General features: G+C 32.7%; 1 protein-coding gene across 5 annotated transcripts in view; it reads right to left on the minus strand.

Annotated features, from left to right (window-relative positions):
* Positions 1–13,177, minus strand: part of LOC131168650 (protein SEEDLING PLASTID DEVELOPMENT 1) — a 70,377-nt gene that overhangs the window by 31,787 nt on the left and 25,413 nt on the right. For 4 of the 5 annotated variants that reach the window (XR_009140379.1, XR_009140380.1, XR_009140373.1 and 1 more), the window contains exon 2: positions 9,785–9,999. The exons of the other annotated variant lie outside the window; for it this stretch is intronic. Coding sequence is in view for 1 of the 4 variants with exons in the window: in XM_058128261.1 (XP_057984244.1) it covers positions 9,785–9,999 (215 nt within the window). In the remaining 3 variants the exon portion in view is untranslated. The remainder of the gene's footprint in view (positions 1–9,784; positions 10,000–13,177) is intronic. 5 annotated transcript variants of the gene reach the window in all.

Consider the following 13,177-nt stretch of genomic DNA (forward strand, 5'->3'; position numbering starts at 1 on the left):
GTCTTGAATGGTTGATTTCAAAGGTAAACTTAGGCTAATCAGGTACCATCCATTGTATGGGTATGAAGGGGTGCTAGTACATTCCTTTTGCATAACTGTACACCCAAATCCTACTTCGTAGCGCAAACCATTGACTATCAATTTACTTGGACCTAGGTGTAGCTTATAGACCAATGAACTGGTAGTATATTAAATAGGTGTTCTAACCTCACCTAGAGAAAACAAGATAATGGCAACTCCATTGGACCATGTATTGACCGATTTCTCATCCATATGCATTACCCCCTCATCGTATTTCAAGTTTGCCATATGATCAAGGTAATTTGGAGATTCAACTCATATTTTTCGAGAGTTAGCCCTCTGAGACATCGCGACAACCCTCTGTCCGCTGCTTTTGGGATCCAATGGTCGAGAGTGCGTAGGAGATTCTAGGGGTGGAAGAGGGCTTACTTATCTTAAGGAGTTCGTATTACTGTAATTAATGCTTCTCTTTCTAACATTCCCATATAATTTTTTAACCATTTTTAAAGTTCCTACAAGCATAGCGGAGGTTAGAAAGAGAGACACTAATTATAGTAATACGTTTTAGAGAGGCATATCTGTTTTCTATGGATCAGTACATGGGAGAATAAGAAGGATTGAATTATTGGCTAGGATTTAGTTAGGAGACCTAAGTGGGTTCTAGAACTTAGTAATAGAGACATCTCTTTAATTGAATATTGGTTATGGAGATTTCCTGTGGAGGTTAAACCCATGTGGCACAAGGTGATTAAAAGTATGGAGTTTATCAGAATGGGTGGGATACCGAAGGAAGCAGCACCATTTTGCATGCAAGCCCATGGAAGTTTGTTTCCCAAGCCACTCATTTCTTTTTCTCTTACTCGTTTCAATGCAGGTAACAGTAATACGGTTTGGTTTTGGGAGCATGGTTTTAAATAACAACCATTACATAGCATAGCGGCCATTATATAATGTTATTTTGAGCTACCAAAACCATTACAAACTAACATTGCAGCAAGGATAAAATTCACGACTGTGACAGTTGAAATGCATCCATAACTGTCAGTAATGGCTGTTACAGTCCCATTACAGACCATAGCATCCCGTTATGCACTGTTACTGTGCCAATAGTGGGTTTTGGCTCATGCCTGTCCAATTCCCACATGTTTCTCATGATTCCCTTCCTTCTCCCTCTCCCAAAAACTCGTCCTTGCTAGATCCACCAGCCCAAAGCTTCAAGACAAAGAATTCTACCTTTGATTTGCTGTTTGAAGCTGAAGAAGAAGAAGAACCCTTCAGTTTCCAGCAGGCCAGCAATTTTTCCCCTCTGTTTCCCCAATTTCCTTGCAAATCTCCAGCCATCATTGCTTATTTTGGGAAGAAATCGAGTTAGGAGGCTCCAATCTTACCCCTTGAGCACTCTAACCCCTTGTTAGAATCTCCTCAGCTGTTCAGCAGAGGCAGCGGCAGAACAGCACTGCAGCAGCTCGCCAGCTCTCCTATGGTCTTTGAGACTCCACCAGAGTCCTCCGTCGGTCCTTCCTCTTTAGGTATGCTTCTTTCCTTTCTTTTTTTTTTAAATTTTGTTTTACTGTCGAGTATTTATTTATATTATTTTAGGGACTAAAGCAGATAGGCTGAGTGCTGATTGCTGAGAAATGAGAATGCTGAGTTGCTGACCTTAAAATAAATATATCTTTTTATATAATAAAAGAAGGTACATTAGATAGGGAAAAAAGAAGGTACAGCATGCAGGGACAAGGAGTTCTCCAAAAAAAGAAAAAAACAGAAAAGAAAGAAAGAAAAAAAATCAAAGGAAAGCAAAGATCACACCAAGAAACTAGATAAAATTAACCAAGAAAACCGCTTTTCATGCCCTTTCCATCATAATTAACCGAATGCTTCAAATTTTCTAATTCTCTTTGACCCTTCAATTTACAACTTTGGCCACCACCCAAGTGAACCTCATTTCCTCCAATATCACTCAACTTTAAATCCAACTTATCCAAAAGATCTTGAGCTTCTATATCCTCCTTGGGAATTTCCTCGACAGGAGTAGGCAATATTCTATCCCTATGCTGTGAATTGTTGACTAAACCATCATTTCAAAAATAGACGCTCCCTCCAAACCTTCCAACTGGGCAGGATGAACATTAGATAAATCCCCTACCTTGCTGCAAGAATCAAAAGCGTACACATATTGTTTCTGACTCTCATAGAACAATAACCCCCCACCACAATCAAATTCACTCAAACCATAACTTTCTAAATCCAAAATATCCCCCCATTTCTTAACCTCCTCTTCTTTCCTTTCCCCATTGCAGCACCCAACCTCCTTGTTTGTAAAAGAATCTTCCACTATGCTAAGTTCTCCTCTAGAGTCTCTCCTTAAAAGATTTGTCCCTGTCGCACCAGAATTTTCCCTCATCTCATCAAACACCTTCTAAATATATTATATATAAATAATTAACATTTTGTCTTATCATATGACTCTTATTTTATTAATAGGTGAAAGATCTAATATTTTAAATTTTTAATTATTCAAAGATTTTGAATCTTTTATTTTATTAAGCAAGTTAAAAATATTAAATATTTAAATACCAAGACCAAGTAGTATTCTAGTTGTAAATTATTTATTCTCTTTAATAAAAAATTATATAATTATATTTTATATCTCATGTCTAGTTGCAAATTATTTATTCTTTTTAACCAAAAATTAAATATAAGTATATTTTACATCTCATGTAAAAAATAGTTAAAATTATAAGGTATTTTAAAATTTTATCTATTTATTTAGCCATTAACTTGCTTTATTTTATTTAAGCAAGTTAAAAAATAATATAAGTAATTGAGTACCATTTTATTTAAGAAATTCAAAAAATATTAAATATTTAAATACAAAATGTAGATTTGTAATTCTAACTTAGTAACTTCTAACTACTTATTCTCTTAACCAAAGATTTTATTTTATATTATGTAAAAAAATATATATTTAAACCATAAGGTATTTAACTTTATCTATTTATTTAGTTAGTCAGTTTATTTTATTTAAGCAAGCTAAAAAATACTGAGTAATTGAGTGCTACTACACTATTTATTTTTTAAACCAAAGATTTTATTTTATTTTTTATGTAAGATTATATAAAAATTGAATGATTATTTAGTATTTTCTAATTATATTATATCTTCATTTCCATAAGGACTATAACTTTGCATTTATTATGTGTTTTGTGTAGCGACCTTCAAATCAAGTCTATCAAGATGTCACATGAAAAGAAAGTAACTGAAGAGGTAAAAGATATGTTATTATGTGCATGCTGTATAAAAGATATGTTGTTAGGTTATTATGTGCAAGCTGTGTGGAAAGACTATTAAATGAGGTATTACACACTTGAAACAACACTTGGCACATAAAAAGGGTCAAGTGGCTGGATGTCCAAATGTAACTGCACAAGTAAGAGAACAAATGATGAAACATTTACAACAATATGCTGAGAAGAAAAGAGATAAACAAAAAAGGCAAGTGGAAGCTTAAATTAGAGCAGATTTTGAGAATTTTGAGTGATAATGAGGACTCAGAGAAGAAATAATAATATTTGCCCAACAAGAAAGCAAACAGTCACAACAACAATGAGAAGAGAGATAGAGCTTTCAAGCAAGAACTAAAGGAAGGAGTGATATTTATGAAGAGGGGGGTGGTTCTGGTAGCCGTGGTGCTAATGGTTTCAATCGAGTTCGGTCACATAGTGCTCGAGAAGTTGGAGGTAGTGTACAACAATGGATCAATCCCAATATCCCTAATGCTAGACTAAGGGCAACGTATCCTATTTTAGAAAGAAGCAAGAGTGCTATTAAAGCTTGATATACATTGTTGGCCCACAACTTAACAACTTAAGCTTTTAGGTGAAGTGATAATCTAACATGGTATCAAAACTAGTTACCAGGAGGTTATCCATAAGTCAATTAATGCCCTTGATGTGTCGAGCCAAATAGTTAAATATTATTTCAAATAATTTTCTAATTTTGATTGTTTGTGTAAATAGTTTTATAGACTTGCATATTTTTAATTTAGGTAATAGTAATAATAGTTATTAAACTTGTAATTTCATTTCAGATTAATAGACGAGGTTGTTAAAGAGATTGGAGAAGAAAATATTGTCCAAATAGTGACTCATAATTAAGCCGCAATGAAGGCGAGAGAGAAATTGTTAATGCAAAAGAAACCCAATCTCTATTGAACAACATGTGTAGCTCATTGAATAAACCTTATTCTTGAAAACATTGGTAAGAAAAGTAATATGAAAAAGGTCTTAGCCCCCTATTTGGGAGCACTTAAAAAAAGTGCCTATAGCACTTATCACTTAAAATAAGCACTCTAACAAAAAAAAAAGTAGCATTTGGCTTGGCTTGTACTAAAAAAACACTTAATGCAAAAAGTGCTTTTCAAGAACCATTTTCTGAGAACTACTTAAGTAAATTTTGAGAAACAATCTAAGATAGCTTTTTGGCCACTTATAAGTGGCATTATTCATAGGAGGGGCCATTTTGTAAATATAAGAAAATTTAGTGGCTATTTTATAATTTAAAAAATACATTAGAAGATAATCCTATATTATTTTATTATGTATTATAATATATTAATTATTAATCAAACATAATTTAATTCTGGAGTGAAGAAAAAAAAACCATCTATCGAATTAAATTAATATTAAAAATTAAAAATATAAATTTAATTAATAATATTATTTTAACATAAAGTAATATGATAATCACATGTTATAACTATAAATTAAGAACAAGATTATTGTTAATAAAAAAAATATTATATTATTTTTACTTAATAATAATATTTAAATGTTAATTAAAATAATAGAAAACATAATTCTTAATTAAAATGTTAATTAAAAATTACTCATATATTATTTTATTATGCATTATAACCTATTAGTTATTAATTTAAAATAACTAAAATCTGGAATGAATGAAAAGAACCATCAATAAATTTAAATTAACGTTGAATAAACTAAAATTTTTAATTTAGTTATTAGTACCATTTTTAACATAAATAATGTGATAATCATATGTTATAAATATAAATTAATAACAAGATTATTGTTAATTAATAAATTATTATATTATTTTAGTTAGTAGAAAATATTTAAATTTTAATTATAATTTAATATAATTATCAGTTCAATTTTTAATTATAAAATATTAATATTTTTATTTAAAATATATTTAAAAACACATTATTTATTATAATTCAATTATGGATTGAACAAGAACTATTTATTAATTTAAATTAACATTAAATAAATTAAATTTTTAAATCTAATTAATAATGTTGTTCTTATCGTAATTTAATATGATATTAATATGTTACAAATATACATTAATAACAAGATTATTATTAATAAAAAATAATAATCTTATATTCTTTTTTTGATAGATAATATTCAAATTTTAATTATACATATAAAATAATTATTAATGAAATTGTTAATCAAATAATATTGACATTTGTAATTTAAAATATGTTTAAAAATAATCATATAGTAGCCTATAATAAAAATAAGTATCCAAATACCACTTATTTTCAACACAACTAAACACCACTTATAACTTTCATAACTTAAGGCTTGCTGTTGTTGTTGAATAGAGAAAATATCTACAACAACAACAACAAAATCAAGCCTTAGTCCCACTAAGTGGGGTCGGCTATATAAATCATTTTCTGCCAATTTATGCAATCATGAACCATTTCTTTTAAAAGATTCAAGGATATTAAATCTTTATCACTATCTCCTCCCAAGTTATTTTAAGTCTACCCCTACCCCTTCTACTGCCCCCTACAGTAACTAAGTCACTCTTCTTCACAGGTGCACTATGTGACTTACGTTACAAGTGTCCATACCATCTGAGTCGTCCCTCTCTTATCTTATCTTCTATAGGAGCTACACCTAACTTACCACGAATATGTTCATTCCTTAATTTATCTTTCAATGTTATACCACTCATCCATCTAAGCATTCTCATCTCGGCAACTTTTACTTTTTGGATATTATGTTTCTTTGTCGCCCAACATTCCGATCCATATAGCATAACTGGTCTTATAGTTGTCCTACAAAACTTCCCTTTTAATTTTAAAGGTATTCTATGATCACATAGCACACTTGAAGCACTTCTCCATTTTACCCAACCTGCTTTAACTCTATGCATTACATCATCTTCAATTTCTTCTTCAGCTTGCATAATAAATCCAAGGTAACAAAATCTACAAGTGTTATTTATTTCTTCATCATCAAGTTTAACTTTGTCTCCAATATTCTTCCAATCATTACTAAAATTACATTTCATATGTTCTGTTTTATTTCTACTTATCCTAAAACCTCTAGATTCCAAAGCTTCTCTCTATAATTCTAACTCAGCCTCTACTCCATCCATAATTTCGTCAATTAACACAATATCATCTGCAAACAATATACACCATGGAACCTTCTTTTGAATACTCTTAGTCAATTGGTCCATCACTAAAACAAAAAGATAAGGACTCAAAATAGATCTTTGATGTACACCTATGGTAATTGGAAATTCTCTAGTTTTTCCATCTATAGTCCTTACACTAGTCATTACTCCATCGTACATATCCTTAATGACATTGGTATACCTACAACATACACCCTTTTTTTCTAAAACTCACCATAGAACTTCCCTAGGTATCCTATCATATGCTTGCTCAAGGTCAATAAATATCATACGCAAGTCCCTCTTCTTTTCCCTAAACTTTTCCATTAATCTTCTTAAAAGATAAATAGCTTCTGTTGTAGATCTCCCAAGCATAAAACCAAATTGATTTTTTGAGATCTTCGTTTCTAACCTTAATCTTTGTTCAACTACGCTGTCCCATAGTTTCATCGTATGACTCATAAGTTTAATTCCACGATAGTTATTACAATTTTGAATATCTCCTTTATTTTTGTATATGGGTATTAAAGTGTTTTTCCTTCATTCATCTGGCATTTTCTTAGTTTTTACAATTGTATTAAATAAATTAGTTAACCATATAATTCCGTTATCACCCAAGCATTTCCAAACTTCAATTGGGATGTTATTTGATCTCATAGCTTTCCCATTTTTCATCTTTTTTAGTGCAAACTTAACTTCGTTAACTCTAATTTTGTGAATAAATCTTATATTTTGTCTTTTCCTCATTTGACAATTCTAAGTTTAAGCCTTCTATTTGGTTTTCGTTAAACAACTTACTAAAATAACTTCGTCATCTTTCCTTAATATCTTCATCTTTAACCAAGACAATATCATCCTCACTTTTTATACATTTTACATTTCCTAAGTCCTTACTCTTCCTTTCTCTAGCTTTAGCAAGTTTAAATATATCTCTTCCCCCTTCTTTTATACCTAATCTATCATACAAACTATTAAATGATCTATATTTAACTTCACTAACTGCCTTTTTTGCATCTTTTCTTGCCTCCTTATATTTTTTAAAGTTATCTCTGTTTCTACATTTTTGCCACATTTTATACCAAATTCCTTTTTTCTTTATGATTTTTTGTACATCTTTATCCCACCACCAACTCTCTTTGCTATTCGAGAATCTTCCCCTTGATTCACCTAAAATCTCTTTTGCTATCTTTTTAAAAGAGCTAGCTAATCTATTCCAAAGAGTATTTGTATCTATCCCATCCTCTATGGTCCAATCCCCATCTTTGATCATTTTATCTTTAAATTTTATTATATTTTCTCCTTTTAGGTTCCACCATCTAATTCTCTTGCACTGGTTTATTTTATACTTTTTCTTCCATTTTTTAATCCATATATCTAACACTGAGACTCTATGTTGTGTGGTCAAGCTTTCACCTGGAATAACTTTACAATCCTTGCATAATAAACGATCTACCCTCCCAGTTAAAAAAAAAAAATCTATTTAACTTCTATTTTGTCCACTTTCAAAGGTTATTAAGTGTTCTTCTCTCTTCTTAAAGCAAGTATTCATTATATTAAAATCATATGACATAGCAAAGTCTAAGATCATCTCCCCATACTCATTTTTGTCTCCATATCCATATCCTCTATGTATCCTCTCATAATTTTTATTATCTCTTCTAACGTGTCCATTCAGATCTCCTCTAATAAATATTTTCTCAGTCCCTGGTATGCCTTGTATAATACAATTCATATCTTCCCAAAATTGTCTCTTAAGATTTTCTGCTAAGCCAAATTGAGGAGCATAAGTACTAATGATATCTATTATCTCTTCTCCTAATACCATCTTGATTTTTATAATTTAATCTCTTACTCTAGTTACATCCACAACGTTATCTTTTTCTCTAGCTTTCTCCCCCACCCACTTAGTTTCTTGAAGGCAAATTATATTAATTCTTCTTCTAATCATTGTATCCACAGTTTCCATGTTTTTACCCGTAAGTGTCCCTATATTCCAAGATGCTAATCTAATCCTAGTTTCCTAAACTAACGTCTTTACCTATCCACGTCAAAAATAATGCAGGAACCCTCGCATATTTGACACCGTACCCAGGCGCTGACACGACGCATCACTTCAAGGCGACGACCTAACCCACTTTTCGCTACACCCAAGTAGTTCAAGTGCAACACGTCACTTGTAGGAGACGCCCCAGCAAATATTCGGTAAGGATTCATATCATAGTGATTTGACAAATTTTACATTGGCTGTCAGCTACCTAACGCAACCTCCTCCTTTACCCGGGCTTGGGACCGGCTATGTGTGAAAAAATTAGGACATTAAGTGCATCACATGCGGAGTTTGAATAGAGAAAATATCTATATTTAAAAATAATAATAACTAGATAAGATTATATTGAATGGGAATCTGAAAAATTTAGGGTAAAAGACACTAACCTCTCCTGAGATTTGGCAAAAAGACAATGACCTCCTCTGAGGTTTTAACAATTCCAGAGACCTCCCCTAAGGTTTTTAAATTACCAAGGATCTCCCCTAAGGTTTGTCAAAATGACATAAATCTCCCCTTGTATTTTGTAAAAAAGAAAAGTTTTCTTAGGGGAGACCTATGTCTTTTTGGCAAACCTTAAGGGAGGTTTATGGCATTTTTGAAACCTCGAGGACATTTGTGGCATTTTTGAAACTTCAAGGAAGGTATCTGTCTTTTTACCAAACCTTAGGGGAGGTGAGTGTTTTTTGCCCAAAAATTTATATACGGTAGTTAATCCGTAATATCAAGCAAACTTCCATTTGTAGAGCCTTGCCACCTCCGCATGCTTTAGTTTTAAATCAGAGAGCCTTTTCTCCAACAATTTACTAATTTACTAGTTTAGGTCACAATGAAATAATGATAAGATATAATCTCCACTTTTTATTTCTATTTCTTAGAGTCATTTTCGAAAAGACAATGAGAACGCATCATCAAAGAAATATTGCATGAATAAAATTGTCAATTGTTCCAATCATAAAAAAGAAAAGAAATATCAAATATGACAATTAACAAGAAGAAAATAACCCCATTTTTACTTCTCCAATTCTCCTTCTCTTTCACAGGAACAAGGGCAACAAAATTGTCACCAAACAAATGCTAGTGCAACAAACAAAAGATAATGGCAAGGACAATAAAGATTTAGCTCATCCTTTTATATAAGTTTTTGTAATAACGTGAGAACAAAACTATGCCCTTAGAACATGTCATTGACCTCAAAGTTAGCCAAAAATAAAAAGGAAAATTTTTTCTGACCTAGAAAGCATATAAAATGTCTTTGATGCAGTAATAACTAACCTGATTATTGTGGTTTTTCCTACTCCTGGAGGTCCAATTAACAATAATGAAACCCCAGATCGAACCATATCTCGCAACAAGTTAGCACTTCCTGATATTGCCCGACCAACTCGACAAGTTAAGCCAATAATTGCACCCTTCCGATTTCGGATGGCACTAATGCGATGTAAAGTCCTACTAATGCCTGCCCGATTGTCAATTGCAAAGTCACCAACCTACAAATGATGTTCCAACGTTAAGCATGATTTATTCACTTTTAGCATCAAATGTCATTAAAGAAATTTGATTCACAGTAGAGAGGCATATAGCTTGAGTATGACTGAAAAAAAAAATTGAAAAATCAAATTTTTAAAAAAGATACTTTCTTGTTGGGGGTGAGAGATAGGAGTAAGGATCAAGTGTACCTATAAGTTTTATTTTGTAACTATTAAGACCTAACAAATTATAAGAGGCATTCAAGCTCAGGTTAAATAGAAGTAAGGAGCAGCTGTACCCTTAAGTTTTATTTTGTAAAAAGGTTGTTAAGACCTAACTATTGATTAGAGGCATTCAAGCTCAAGTTAGCTTAGGAACATGCATAGAATAGATTTATTTGAAATTAAGTCTATGCTATTCCTTTGACTTTCCCTCATCACTTTAAAGAAGTGCTCAAATTCATTAGGCTTGAACACTTTGAGCATGTGCTTGAGCTCGCCTTCAAATTTGACTACTAAGAAAAATAAGCTCGACCAGATTATATTTTATGAATTCCTATCTTTTCAAGACATATATGATACCGAGAGCCTTCATTTGGACAACAATATACAAATCTAACATAGAAGATCGGAGATATCTTTATGAGGCATGAGTATGAAAGTTTGAATTTGAGTCTATTAAGGATTGATATACACTGTTGGCCCACAACCTAATAGCTTATGCTTTTAGGTAAAGTGTTTATCTAACATGGTATCAAAGTTGGTTGCCAAGACTCGGGAGGTCCTAGGTTCTAGTCTTGTTGCCCACGTTTATTATTAGTTTGTTAAGAACTAGATTATTCCCTATAATTGGTGTTTATCATTTGTTTATCTCCATGTGTTGTCAGACTGCACGTGCAGGGGAGTGTTAAGGCCCTGATATGCATTGTTGGCCCAAAACCTAATAGTTTAAGCTTTTAGGTAAAGTGTTTATATAACAAAGTCCAATTGTTGAAGATGTAAGTCTGTCAAATATAAGTCAAATGGCATCACATACCATTTCTAGAATTTAGCTATATCTTATACTATGAAAAGGTTTAACTCTATTTTCACATCATTTCACAATGACATACTCAAAAAAATAGGAAAATACTCTTGAAAACGAAAAAATGTCTAGGATCCAATAAAACCAACCTTGGTATAATCCTACAAACTCTCAATTCATCAATCCTCTCTAAGAGAAGCATTCCACTAGAAGAAACTCTTATCAGAAATCAGCATATATTCATATCGTTAACATTAAAAGTGGCAACAGGAATATTTAGAGTATTTATGTTTATTTTGCATGTGCGTGTGTGTGCACGCATGTGGTTTTTGGGTGGGGGAGGATAGGTGTATATATGCCATAAGAAAATATTTTAATTAAATAGGTAAGTTCTAGAGGGACATTCCTTTCTCCACTATCCCTCTTCTTCTTCTATCTGCTGCCCCAACACTAATCTTGTGAGTCTTTTGCCAATCAACTTAGGTCTCTCAAGTTTGTAACACGATATCAAAGCTTTGGTTCCAGGAGATCCTAGGTTCAAATCATGTTATCAGCTTTTTCACCTGTTACATCAGTTAGTGCATCATTCTGTTTGTGTTTGTGCACCTGATCAAGTTCATCTGTTTGCCTCTTCAAATGCAAGACAGGATCGCATATGAGAGGAAGTGATTAATAGCTTGATGTTGTTGACCCACAAAGTAACGGCTTACACTTTTAGGTAAAGTAATTGTTTAACATGGTATCAGAGCAATAAACTCATTTTCCTGTCCTTCAGCCTATTTTTTTCTTAATTTCTGTTAAAACTTGATATACATTGTTGGCCCAAAACCTAATAGCTTAAGCTTTTAGGTAAAGTGCTTGTCTAACATGGTATATCAGAGCTGGTTAGCAGGAGGTCCTGGATTTAGTCTCATTGCCTGCATTTATTATGTAGTGTTTAAAAATTATTATATCCCCTGTAGTGTGTGTAATTTATCATGTGTTTATCTCTCCACATGCTATCTGGCTGCACGTGTGCCAGTGTTAAAGCTTGATACACATTGTTGGCCCACAACTTAATAGCTTAAGCTTTTAGATAAAGTGGTAACCTAACAAATTCCTTTCTATGTTGAGTCATTCCGGTGTATAATTCTCCCAGCTGTCTAGCCACAAGCATCCTGTGTTGAATCCATTGTTTGTTTGTGACAAAATATAGCTATGAAGGAAGTCCTTCCTTATCATTGAAAGACTGATTGTGTCTGTGATGTGCTTCTGTTTTGGTTTTGGTTGTGATTCTGGCTGGTTTTGATTTTTTCTTTTTCTTTTCTCTTTTTTCTTTGGACTTCTAGTATGTTTTCTTCAAGTCTGTGATTCCTCACAGGCTGCAATAGGCTGTCGTTTTTTGAGGTCAAGACCACTTCTTGAAGCCCCAGATGGAATTTTTCCATCTCTGCAACTTCTCCCAAGTGTTGAGTGGGTGGCTTCATGCCTACAACTCCTCTCAGGCAGCTTAATTGCTGACTTGTGATGGTTTCTGTTCTTTTAGGTTCCTGCTAGCTGTTGTGATCAGCATATGCTTCGTCCCAGATCTTTGTAGTGGTTAGGTTGGACAACACTGCACTGGTTTGACTTGAAAGGGATCTGTTTTCTGTTTGTTTTTCTCATCTGCCTGAGCAGTTCCTACCAAATTGATTTTTATTTATTTTTAGCTAAGATCACCTTTCAGTAGTAGCAGAATCCAGTTGCTTTTATTCAGCATCCTCTTTGTGGTTTGTGCTATTTTGAGGGTAGTCCCTATGACATCCATAGAGAAAATCTTGGCTGATATTGTAAATGTAAAAAATCACAGCCATTAAGTTGTCTGGTTCTTACAATTACTTGTTATGCCTCAAGCAGTAGGTCTACATCAAAGCTTGTATGAAGCTTCATACAAGCATGTTTGTGGCCTGAGTTTATACTACACAGTTCGAATCCCTCCATAAACATATTATTGAGTTTTTTGGCAATGGTTTTTTGTCCAAAGATCCCACCTTTTTAGTTGCTGATGTTTAGCACTCCAGGAATGATTGTTTGGTAATGCCTGATGCTGTCTGTCAATGTTTGCTGAGGTAACTGGGGCTCGAAAATATTTGCGTGTTTGTGATTCCTTCAGTTGTTTATATTGATCGTCATGTGTTTGTATTTGCTCCGGCTGTC

Source organism: Malania oleifera, chromosome 1 (assembly GCF_029873635.1).
Source record: "Malania oleifera isolate guangnan ecotype guangnan chromosome 1, ASM2987363v1, whole genome shotgun sequence".
NCBI lineage: Eukaryota > Viridiplantae > Streptophyta > Magnoliopsida > Santalales > Ximeniaceae > Malania > Malania oleifera.